Here is a 12,650-nt window from a genome sequence, read left to right as displayed (position 1 = left end):
GCCAAACCGGTTTTGGCAAGAATAGTTTTAAATGCATTGTTGAACATGGAAGAAAGTAGAGGAAATTCCCAAAGGCAAACTGAACAAAGAAAACCTAGAGACTAAAATTAGAGGGTAAAGGGGGACAAAAAAGCTGAGGCTGAAGACATGTATCCAGGAATCTAGAGTTTTGGGGATTAGCAGCCTTAGTGTAAGCTACTGAACCTGAGACCCCTGCATAAAACCTAAATCTCCAGAAGGATTACACCTTCAGAGAAAGACAGAATGGCTTTGAAAATAATCTGCTTTGAGTCAGGAGCCGTAAGGAGAGTTGCCTCTCACTATCCTAGCTGGAGTGTGGTGTGTCCGGGGAGCTGCTTGTGGGAGTTAAAGCCTAGGCCTGTCTTCACATGAAGCTCAGGTTTCAATTTGTACTCCCTGGAAGAGGAAAAGTTAATTCAAAGTTGTTCACCTTAGTGCTCCTTGGTACTTCGCTCCCTGAAGAGAAGCATCTTGAGAATTTTAAAGAGTAAGCATCTAAATACTCATTTTTTTAAAAAATGACTAAGTGGTAATAGGACTCCATTGGTGAGACTAAAGCAACCAACAGATTGAGACACCTGTAGGGTATTAGATACTTGAATCACCAGGTGCAGAATATAAAGTATCTATATAATATTAAGACAATAAAAGGCAGGCCAAAGCCGGTGTGGCTCAGTGGATAGAGCGTCAGCCTGCGGACTGAAGGGTCTCAGGTTCGATTCCGGTCAAGGGCATGTACCTTGGTTGCGGGCACATCCCCAGTGGGGGGTGTGCAGGAGGCAGCTGGTTGATGTTTCTCTCTCATCAGTGTTTCTAACTCTCTCTCCCTCTCCTTTCCTCTCTGTAAAAAATAAAATAGATGCTCTCTCTCCTTTCCTCTCTGTAAAAAATCAATAAAATATATTTAAAAAAGATAAAATAGATGTAAAGAGGCTAGAGAATAAATAGTATCAAAGCAGGATGCTAAAAAGCTGTCATTGCCTAAATATTCCTAAGATTAATAAATATTGGATCTTTTTAAACATATTTTGAGCTATAAAGTATGGGGGAAGCTAGAACTACAGATGTTGATGTTTTAAATATTTTGTGAATAGTAGCTATTGGTTCTCATTAAGTTCTCATTTTTTAGGTTAATAAATCTTTTTTCCCCCCAGTAGTCTTATCAAAAGTAATCAGTGTATAAGCTGAACCAACAATTTGAATGCCTACTGCTATTGTGCATTAGATATTATATAGGAACCTTTTGGGGTTGTTTTTGGCATACCCTTCAGCATATTACCCATGTTTAGTTGCCACTGGAAAATTTTCATTACTGAATTTTTCACCATTAAATTAGTTCTGTTTTATTTACAGAAAGACGAGCCAGATGCTTTCAAAGAGCTGGGGACAGGAAACAGAATTGCAACATGGCTGTTTTATGTAAGTTATAGCTAAAATTTTTAAGTTGGGACTTGACCACATGACTCTTATTTTGATGTGTTCAGATGTTTGCTCTTATCATCCTAGTAAAAGGAGTTGAAAATATTTTTTTCAATTGTAATATTACAATCTGAAGACGGAAGTTAACATTACTGATAGTTTCACTACTTGCAGACAGTCACTGTTTAGTCATCTATGTGTATATAAGCTGCTTCATATTTTCATCTGAATTTGTATATTTGCAGTCAGATGGTGACAGCAGGTACATTTTCATAATTTTTTGTCTACTTTTCTGATATGATATATATCAACAACAAATTTTCAGAGTGAACACCTCGTATAGTCAGCATCCAGATCAAGAAGTAACACCCTAGATGCCCATCAAGGGAACCATTCTCACATTATTAAAGTTTCAAAACAGTGTGCTCTTTAAGTATATATTGATACATATAGAAAAACTTTTATCATATTCGCTCTAGTTAACTATTGCTGCATAACAAATCATCCCAAAACTGAATGGTTTAAAATAATGTTATTTTTTGAGATATATTTTTATTGATTTCAGAGAGGGAGAGAGAAAAACCAATGATGAGAGAGAATCATTGATTGGCTGCCTCCTGCATGCCCCCTACTGGGGATCGAGCCTGCAACCTGGGCATGTGCCCTGACCAAGAATTGAACAATTACTTCCTGGTTCATAGGTCAATGCTCAACCACCAAGCCACTCTGGCCGGGCTGTTTAAAATTATTTTATCTTTCACAGTTGTGAGGCTCACTGGGTTTTGCTTGGGTTCTTCTGGCTCTCTCATGCATGTGCAGTCAGATGATGATGAGAGGTAGGGTCCATCTTGAAGGCTGACATTGAGGCTGGCTGTTGGCCAGAAGACATCATGGGGCTTGGGCTTCCTCACATGGTGACTGCAAGAACAAGTGTCCCCCAAAACAGGCAGAAAGTGTGGGGCACTTTTAGTACCTATCCTCAGAAGTCAGATAGTGTCACTTCTGCTTTATTTTATTAATTGAGGCAACTGCCAAGGTCTGCCAAGGTTCAAGGGGAGGGGACACACACCTAACCACTCAAGAAGAATGTCATATAAAAAGAGCATGTAAGAATATTATATTTGGAAAAATATAATCGGCAATGTTGTAATCTTTGTTAACTTATAAAAAGATATCTTAGCCTGGCTGGGTGTCTCAGCTGGTTGGAGCATCATCCTGTACACTAAAATGATTGTGGACTCAATTCGAGGTCAGGGCACATAACTAGGTTGCAGGTTCAATCCCTTTTTTTTTTTTTTTAAATTTAATCTTTATTGTTCAGATTATTACAATTGTTTCTCCTTTTTCTCCCAATAGCTCCCCTTTGCCCTTACCTCCCCCGTCCTCATCCATAGGTGTACGATTTTTGTCCAGTCTCTTCCTGCACCCCCCCTACCCCTTTCCCCCTGAGAATTATCAGTCCACTCCCTTTCTATGCCCCTGATTCTATTATATTCACCAGTTTGTTCTGTTCCTCAGATTTTTAATTCACTTGATTTTTAGGTTCACTTGTTGATATGTATTTGTTGTTCATAATTTTTCTCTTTACTTTTTTCTTCTTCCTCTTCTTTAAGAATACCTTTCAGCATTTCATATAATACTGGTTTGGTGGTGATGAACTCCTTCAGCTTTTTCTTATCTGTGAAGCTCTTTATTTGACCTTCCATTCTGAATAATAGATTTGTTGGGTAGAGTAGTCTTGGTTGTAGGTTCTTGCTATTCATCACTTTGAATATTTCTTGCCACTCCCGTCTGGCCTGCATAGTTTCTGTTGAGGAATCAGCCAACAGTCGTATAGGTGCTCCCTTGTAGGTAATTAACTGTTTTTGTCTTGCTGCTTTTAATGTTCTCTCTTTGTCTTTTGCTCTTGGCATTTTCATTATGATGTGTCTTGGTGTGGTCCTCTTTGGATTCCTTTTGTTTGGGGTTCTGTGCGCTTCCTGGACTTGTAAGTCTATTTCTTTCACCAGGTAGGGGAAGTTTTCAGTCATTATTTCTTCCAATAGGTTTTCAGTATCTTGCTCTCTCTCTTCTTCTGGCACCCCCATAATTCTGATGTTGGTACGCTTGAAGTTGTCCCAGAGGCTTCTTACACAATCTTCAACTTTTTGGATTCTTTTTTCTTTTTGCTTTTCCGGTTGAGTGTTTTTTTGCTTCTTTGTATTTCAAATCTTTGACTTGATTCTGGCGATCCTCTAGTCTGCTGTTGGGTCTCTGTATAATATTTTTTATTTCAGTCAGTGTATGTTTAATTTCTAGTTGGTCCTTTTTCATATCTTCGAGGGTCTCGTTATATTTATCAGCCTTTTCTAGCATATTCTTGAAAAGCCTTATAACCGTGGTTTTGAATTCTATATCCAGTGTTTGTTTTCCTCCATTTCTTTTGTTTGTGATCTGTTTCTTCATCTCCCCATTTTTCACTGCTTCCCTGAGTTGGTAGGGTAGCTTTGTGTGCTAGGTTTCCTATATGGCCCAGTGGGTCGGCCTCCCCAGTTAACCTGAGGTGGACACTCTTGGTGTACCCCTTTGTGGACTGTGTGTACAGCCTTGTTGTAGTTAAGTCTTGACTGTTGTTGGTATCACTGGGAGGAATTGACCTGCAGGCCAGTTGGCTGTGAGGATCAGCTGTGTCTATGCTGGGAGAAGTTCGGTGCTGGAGACAGCCTTATAGGATTAGCCTTGCCAGATTGCAAAAGCCTCTGTGCTCAGCTTGGATGGGGTGGAGTCTCAGGGGGGAGCAGACAGTCTTGGCTTCCTGTGAGCCCTGCCCTTGCGCGTGAGTCTCCAGACCTCTGCCTTCCGCGGTTCCCGAGTTTCCACCTGACAGTCCAGATTTCCCCCGTAAAAGCGTGGGTCCCCATGGGCTCGCCTGGAACTGCGGTTCAGTGCAGTCAGGAGCTTCTGACTCCCTTCCGCTAGGGATAGCCTGTGGTAACTTCCGCAGTCAGTCTTTGTGCGCACTCGCGGCTCCCCCGAGTTTCTACCTGACAGTCCATACTCCCCCTGTATGAGCCTGGGTCCACAGGGTTTTGCCCGGAACTAGGGTTCAGTGCAGTCAGGGGCTTTCTTCCCCCTCCCGCCAGAGAAAACCGGCCAGGCACTCCGCCGCCCTTCCTCTCTGCATGCGCATGTCTCCATACCTCAGCCCTTTGCCGCTCCTTCTCCGTGAGCTTTCCTCTTTCCTTCTAGTTGTAGAATTTCCACTCAGCCAGCCTTCCTGTGGTTCTGGATGGTGTCTGTTCTGTCTTTTAGTTGTAGTTTTGAAATTGTTATGCGGGGCAGCAGTTTAGGTGCTTACCTATGCCGCCATCTTGGTTTTTCCCCAGGTTCAATCCCTTGTCGAGTACAGGAGGTAACTGATCGTTGTTGCTCTCTCACATCAATGTCTTTCTTTCTCCCTTCTTCTCTCTGTAAAATTGATAAATATATCCTTAGGTGAGGATTTTTTTTTTTTAAAGTTAATTTTCCATCCCCTACCCCCACTTAAATTATATTGTATCTCACTCCCTGCCAAAATCTCTCAGTCTATTTTCTTTCTTGCTCCCTGCAGCCTTCCCTGTATCCAACCCAACCTCTTCACCCTCCTTCACTATTTCCATCTTCTCATAACTCCATTTTGTTTCCAAAAATATCTAAGATGCCATTAGAGGAGGAGGGAGGAGTTTTAAGGTACCATCAAAAAAGGATTAAGACTTATAAATTTTAAGTGAGAGCAAATTATCACAAAGGGAAAACCAGAAGAGAAGTGGATACATTATATAAAATTTATGCTGTGAGTCTTCTCTACTTTTTAGAGATAAACTCTCCAGAGATTGTACCAACTTATATGCCACCTTTAAGTGTCAAACTTCTTGATCTGTACCCCTTTCACTTATCAGATTGGCAGTTATTGTGGTTTTAATTTGCATTTCTCTGATTAGGGAGGTTGAGTATCTTTTCAGATGTTTAAGAGCCATTAAACATTTATTTTGGCTGTATTTGTTTCTTTGTTTTATGAATATCATGATGCTATATTATTGGTCCAATATGCATTTATATTAGATTATTTGACTATTAGATTATGTTAGATTATTATACCCCCTTCTAATCACATAACATTTTGATTAGATTAATATTCATTCCCCCTTATTTGAATACTATTCCTAGGTGAGCCACATCTGATAAGTGAAAGGGGTACAGATCACATAATTTCTCCAAAGTTATTTCCTTTTTTTTTTAATAAGTATTTTTATTGATTTCAAAGAGGAAGGAAGAAGGAGAGAGAGAAATATCAATAATGAGACTCATTGGTCGGATGTGCCCTGACCGGGAATCAAACCATGACTTCCTGGTTCATAGGTCAATGCTCAACCACTGAGCCACGCTGGCCGGGCTCCAAAGTTATTTTCACTGCTATTAGTTTTTAAGAGCTGTGAGTTCTTTGTTACTGGTTATATATTTTTCATGGTAAAATACTCTTTTCTCTGACTTAATGCTTTTTACCTCTAGACTGCGTCTGATAGTAAGGTCAGTCTGTTCAGAGGTGATCCAGCCTGCAAGGGTGGTGTGGTTTGGGCCACCACAGCTGTGGAAGTTCGTCTTCTAGTCCTCTCTCTCCTAGTCCTTCCATCAGCCTTCCATGTTGGCCCACAACATGGGACTCTGAGAACAGGGCCTTGGTACCTGTTGGTCACAAAGTCCTGTTGCCTCCGTGAGGCCTGCTTTCCCCAGCACATTCTCTCTCTCTCTCTCTCTTACAGCATAGCTCTGAATGTCCTAGTGTGTTCATTTTTGGCTTGCTCCACTTCTATTCACAAGTAATATGCTTTAGGAATGTCCAGGATGTGAGCCCTGTCCCCACAACCTCCTGCCACTCCTCCTGGGAACAATCCCACTTTGAACTCACACTGTTTGTGAACCTTCGGCAAATATTAAAGGAAACACCTACTTCTTGATGTTTTCTTTTTACAGCATTTGCCTGAAAACCTTATGTTTCAGTGTTTGTAAGTCACTCGTGTTAGATGTGACTTGTGGACATAGCATAGAGTGGGGGTTTAATCTGTCGATACCTTCTATTTGCTTTTGAAAAAATCACTTTAGGATTTGTTTGCCATGTTTTGTGCATGTGCTTCAGTTAATTTGGAAAGTTTGTGTTTTCATTCTAGGTTACCTTTAAGACTAACTATAGAATCCTTTTCATCTTCTACTTCTCAGTTAATATATGTTGATTCCCTACCACAAGAAATGACAAAACTGATTATTTTTCTCTTATACCCCTGTATTACTTGGCTTATCAATTTTATTATTTTTTTTAAATTTTATTGATTTTCTACAGAGAGGAAGGGAGAGGGATAGAGAGTTAGAAACATCGATGAGAGAGAAACATCGACCAGCTGCCTCCTGTACAACTCCTGCTGGGGATGTGCCTGCAACCAAGGTACATGCCCTTGGCCAGAATCGAACCTGCAACCTTTCAGTCCACAGGCTGATGCTCCATCCACTGAGCCAAACCGGCCAGGGCTGGCTTATCAATTTTAAACCATCCTTTTTACCTGTCTATAAGTGAAGTGACTTCCCAAATTATAGTCCCATTTCTCTTCCTGGCTTTATAATTCCTTAGCTTTATAAATATATTTTTACTTAAGTATGCAAACCTAAACAGCATCTTTTGTTTTCTAAAAACTGAGTATCATGCACAAACCCATCTATGTAAGTAGAATTCCAGATATTAACGTATTCTAGTATTCAATATTCTATCCGCCACACAGTGGCACATTTAACTTTATTCCATCAGCACTTTGGTAATATTCTCTTACCTCTTACAGATGAGTGATGTGTCAGCAGGAGGAGCCACTGTTTTTCCCGAAGTCGGAGCGAGTGTTTGGCCCAAAAAGGTAAACTTGGTTTGTGTCAGATACATCTGTAATTCATTAATTAAACCACGAAATAAATGTTTAAAGGTAGTATATTTCTGTTTAGGTACGACTATGGATACTTCTGTGGCACCATTTACCATGACTGCCTAGAGTAATGAACCACCGAGGATTAGTATTTAAAAGTTGTCATTTCTAAAATAGGTTCCATATGAGTTTCCCCCTCCAGCCTGCTAATGTTAGTTTTGTTCTGGCAAATACCCGTTTGTCAAGCAGCTGGGTAGTAGTGTTTTCATGTGATTACCAAAATTTTATAAATGACAATCATATTTTCAGAATTCTATTAGAGGAAGATATAGCTGCCATAGAGGAGTACTTTTAGAGGAGCAGGGGAAAATGTAATTACTGCAAAGAGATATAACCTGAAGTTTTATTTGGGGGTAATTATGTATTCTCCACAGGGCACTGCTGTTTTCTGGTATAACCTATTTGCCAGTGGAGAAGGAGATTATAGCACACGGCATGCAGCGTGTCCAGTGCTAGTTGGAAACAAATGGGGTAAATATTGTCTATATTCTCTGAACAGAATTTGTGATTACTGTTCCATATTTTGAAATAATTATAATCTACATCTTAAAAGAAATTGAAAACAAAACTTTCAACAGATTTGCCTGCTATGACTTTAACATTGAATGGATTCAACCAAGCAAGTTACCAATCTTTTTTTTAATCCTCACCCGAGGATATATTTTCTATTGATTTTTAAAAAGAGAGGGATGGAGAGAGAGAAACATCAGCCAGCTGCCTCCTGTACTCGCCCTGACTGGGGATTGAACCCGAAACCTGTATGTGCCCTGATCAAGAATCAAACCTGTGACCTTTTCCTGTATGGGACAGTGCTCCCACCAGCGGAGCCACCTGGCCAGGGCAAGTTACTGGTCTTAATATAAATTTACTTTTAATAGATCAGAATTTTGATGAGATTATTTCCACTTGTTACTCTTAGAACCATTAATTGACTCAAAGTTGAGTAAGACAGTATTTTCCCCTTAAGGGGTTCACAGTTGTCTCTGAGACATGCTAATGGATCAATTATAGTGTCGTCATACTAGTACAAAGATGTAAATGGAAGATGGCCACTCCTTACACTTGGGGAGGCTTCTTCAAAGCCTCATTTTTAAATTTGGTCTTGGGGATAGAAAATACTTTTCCAGGCATGTTAGGAACCAGGTCCAGGACTGTCATGGGTAAGAGAGGCACTCACTGTTAAGGTTACTGTGCAGGATTTGCCACATTCAAAAACAGAAATAGAAACAGGTGAAGTTATTTTAATGTTTTTAACCCCCATACATTCATTTTAATATTTTAGTGTGTCACTAGCCAAATTTCAAGTGCCCAGTGTGCCCAGTGCCTACCGTATGAGACATAGGAAGATTAAGGAGTGGCACCTGATCACCAGGATTTTAAAAATCTTCCCTGGCGATTATGTTTGGGAATGACTGGACGAGAACGAAGAGAGGCTAGTGAAGGAGATCAGTTTAGAAAGATTTTTCCATTGATAAAAGCGTGGACTCGGGCAACAGCAAAAGGATTGGAGAGCAAAGAAAAGCGGCAGGTGTGATGAATAAAAGATTGGGTACAGGAGCTGAGAAAGGTAAACGAGTAGTTAAGAATTATGGGTCCTAGCCCTGACTGGTTTGGCTCAGTGGATAGAGCGTCAGTCAGCCTGTGGACTAAAGGGTCCCAGGTTCGATTCTGGTCAAGGGCATGTACCTTGGTTGCGGGCATATCCCCACTGGGGGCTGTGCAGGAGGCAGCTGATCGATGTTTCTAGCTCTCTATCCCTCTCCCTTCCTCTCTGTAAAAAATCAATAAAATATATTAAAAAAATTTATGCGTCCCTAGTTCAGATACTTTGTACATGTTGATGCCATTGATTAGATTCTGTGATATAGGAGAAGGAATAGGAAATAAATTCATTTGGGGTTACATTAGAAAACAGTATCTTGGAACCCAGGAAACTTAGTGAGCATATAATAGTAGGGACTGATCATAGAGCTGCTCCTTTAGAGTGAAGACTATGTTCATTTAAAAATGTCTTTGTGTTAGAGGTTGTATTTTGCAAACAGGTAAAAACAGTGTTCTGTTCTATTTGTACCTACATTTTAGTTTCATTTCAAGCATTATATTTGACATTAGAAACTTTAGGATACACACATATGTAGACTCATTTCTAAAATTTTCTGTGGCTCAATTAGTTGGAGCATCGTCCTGTGCACCAAAAGGTAGTGGGTTAGATCCCCGGCCTGGGTGCTTACAGGAGGCAACCAATTGATATTTCTCTCTCCCCTTTCCTCTCTCTCTAAAATTAAAAAAAAAAAATCCTCATGTGAGGGTTAAAAAAATAAAATCTGTGTTTCTAACATTTAGTGAAGTGTTTAAAAGACTAAATAGCACCTGCTTTTATCTAGTTTTGGCCTTGAACTTTTAGACCATGTAAACATTTTATTCTAGAACTAGCTGTTATCAATAAATTAAATACTAGTGGGAAAAATTAACTATTTTGTTCTCTCACAGTATCCAATAAATGGCTCCATGAACGTGGACAAGAATTTCGCAGACCGTGCGCCTTGTCAGAATTGGAATGACGCATAGGTATCTCTTCCTCTCCTGCTGTGCTCGGATGTGACTGATACACAGTTCCCCGTCTTAACTGTCAAGAGTTTACAAGTGACTAACATACACTCCATGACTGATTCATTATGAACCTCATCCCGTGTTTCATCTGTGGACAATCACTAGCTTTGTGGGTTTTTTTCTTTTAAAAGTAACACTAAATCACCACATTGTACAATATAAAACCTTAAAGTTCAGTTGGTATCACAGAGGACAAAGCAAGGCAGTTAAAAATGAGGAATTTTTGCATTTGTTACATTTTAAAGAATGTTCTGGTTAGATAAAAAATACACCTTAAGCATCTGATTATGGCATAGCACTGCATCTCAGTTGGTGGGTGGTTGGATAGAATGGGCCATGCGGTTAAGGAACAGATGCCTGTAGTATGTACCTGTTACTGTGTATACCTAGTCTGTCCTATTTTCCGGATCTGCCTGAAGACTAGGAATAAACTAGGCCTCTACTCTCGGTTCCATACAGTGTGTGCCTCTCCCTCCACTTTCTAAGTAGATTTTTTTCTTCCCAAGTCCTTTTTAAAGAAAGTATACTGTATTTTACCAATCCCCTTTTCCTCTCATAGCTCCTTTGAGGAGAATTAAATCTGAGGTAAATTAAAAATTAACAGAAAGTCCTATATAACAAACAACACTGGGGCTTCTTAACTAAACTGATCATCACTTGGTCTGTTTCTTTGTCCTTTTTCCTAAATGACTGATGATTTTGTCCATAAAATTTGCTGTTTTTCTTAATGCTAATACCTTGCCTCTTATTCTTGCTACAGCAGGGTGGTGATACTGGCTTTCTGATTAAATAAATATTGTGCCTTAGGAGACTGGAAATTTAAAGTCCTTTCAATGATGAGAAGTTGATTATTTTTAAAAGATCTTCTTTCCTAAAAAGCCAAAATGTTTGTTTTTTCAATTCTGAAATGTGTTGTGACAACGATGACCTATTTATAATCTTAAATCATTTTTTTTTTAAACGTTTGTTTTCCGTGTGGTATTTTTATATGTGAATGCATGCTATAACGACAACAGGTTACTTCTATTTATGTAATTCTTTAATACACAGGACTTGGGTTTATCCTCTTGGTTTCCATTCACTCTGGTATCTCATTTTTATGGAAGAAAAATCTAGGCTCTCTGAACTCTCAGCTGTTTAATCAACCTAAATATGTTTCCTTCAAAGGGAGCTCTATGGTTATGGGGTTATTACAATAATGGTACTTAAGACTTTTTCTTACTAAAATACATGGTGTGGTCGTATAAAGCTGTAGACCTATTGAAGTATGTTAATGACCCCTTAGACTAACTTTTTACATTTCTTATGGGGAAATCCTACCTAGTTCATACAAGGGCTCTTTTTCCTTTATGCAATATTTAAATATTTAAGAAAAAATTTGATTCTCTGGCAAAGAAGGTATTACTTTTACCAATTTTTAAAAAGTCCAATGTTCCTTTTCCCAGCTACCCTTTTGTTCCACCACGACTACTTTATAAAAAATACTGAGAGAATTAAGTTCAGTACTTTAATCCATTCAAATTTTGTGGCCATAGATGATTATTTAAAAAACGTTTTTTGGTTTTTTTTAGAAGGAAACATTACTTCAAAAATTTAGAAATAGCCCTAGCTGGTTTGGCTCAGTGGATAGAGCGTCAGCCTGCAGACTGAAAGGTCCCAGGTTCGATTCCGGCCAAGGGCACATGCCTGGGTTGCGGGCTCGATCCCCATTGTGGGGCATGCAAGAGGCAGCCAGTCAATGATTCTCTCACATCATTGATGTTTCTATCTCTCTCTCCTTATCCCTTCCTCTCTGAAATCAATAAAATATATTTTTAAAAAAAATTTAGAAATAGCCCAGCTGGTGTGGTTGAGCATAGAACTCTTAGGTCATGGTTCCATTCTAGGTCAGGGCACATGCCCAGGTTGTGGGCTTGATCCCCAGTAGGGGGTATGCAGGAGCCAGCTGATTGATGTTTCTCCCTCATCATTGATGTTTCTATCTCTCCCTCTCCCTTCCTTTCTGAAATCAATAAGAATATAGTAATAAAATAGGGGTTCAAAGGATGGAAACCTTTATTGCCATGTGTTGTAGCAAGTAGTGTCAGAAGGAAATAACATTCCATAATCTTAGATTTCCTTGTTATATTCAACCCCATGTGGGGATTGATAAACTCTTCTCATAGTTAGATCTTACAGGACCTCTCAAGTTTCATAATTACTATTCTTTCCAAATGAAAAGAAAAAAATTCCAGTATAAAGCTTTGGGTCTAGTGATCTTTGCAATCCTTTTTGTTGTTGTTTAATGGTGAACTTTCAAATTACTGAGGGCTGTCATGGAAAATGTGGGAACTGTGGTTTCCTCATCAACCCGAAGTGCCTGTCATTCATCACTAAGCATGGAGTTATCACAGCCATCACCAACATGCAGCTAACTGAAATAACCACCAGACCACTGGACAGCAGGGTGAGTGAGTGTGGTAACTGTAATAACTTGGTAGGATTTTTTTTTTAAATTTAATGACTAGCATTCTCAGGAAAGCGAAACAGTAAATGCAATGATGAAAGAAGTAATCAACTATCTACTCTGTTAAACATATAATGAAATGGTAATTATAGTGTAAGAGGATTGAGAAGAGTTAA

General features: G+C 39.3%; 1 protein-coding gene across 4 annotated transcripts in view; it reads left to right on the top strand.

The window, feature by feature from the left end:
• P4HA1 (prolyl 4-hydroxylase subunit alpha 1) overlaps nt 1-12,244 on the top strand; it is an 83,807-nt gene extending 71,563 nt beyond the window's left edge. For all 4 annotated transcript variants that reach the window (XM_080642114.1, XM_080642116.1, XM_080642113.1 and 1 more), the window contains 4 exons: nt 1,375-1,440; nt 7,284-7,352; nt 7,793-7,889; nt 9,909-12,244. In XM_080642114.1, the coding sequence (XP_080498240.1) occupies nt 1,375-1,440; nt 7,284-7,352; nt 7,793-7,889; nt 9,909-9,979 (303 nt within the window). In that variant the 3' untranslated portion in view covers nt 9,980-12,244. The remainder of the gene's footprint in view (nt 1-1,374; nt 1,441-7,283; nt 7,353-7,792; nt 7,890-9,908) is intronic.
• Nucleotides 12,245-12,650: the final 406 nt, after the last annotated feature.

This window comes from Plecotus auritus (genome assembly GCF_963455305.1).
Source record: "Plecotus auritus genome assembly, chromosome: 9".
In the NCBI taxonomy this organism is placed as follows: Eukaryota; Metazoa; Chordata; class Mammalia; order Chiroptera; family Vespertilionidae; genus Plecotus; species Plecotus auritus.
Note: the sequence above shows the minus strand (reverse complement) of the source record. Positions and strands in the feature narration are given on the sequence as shown.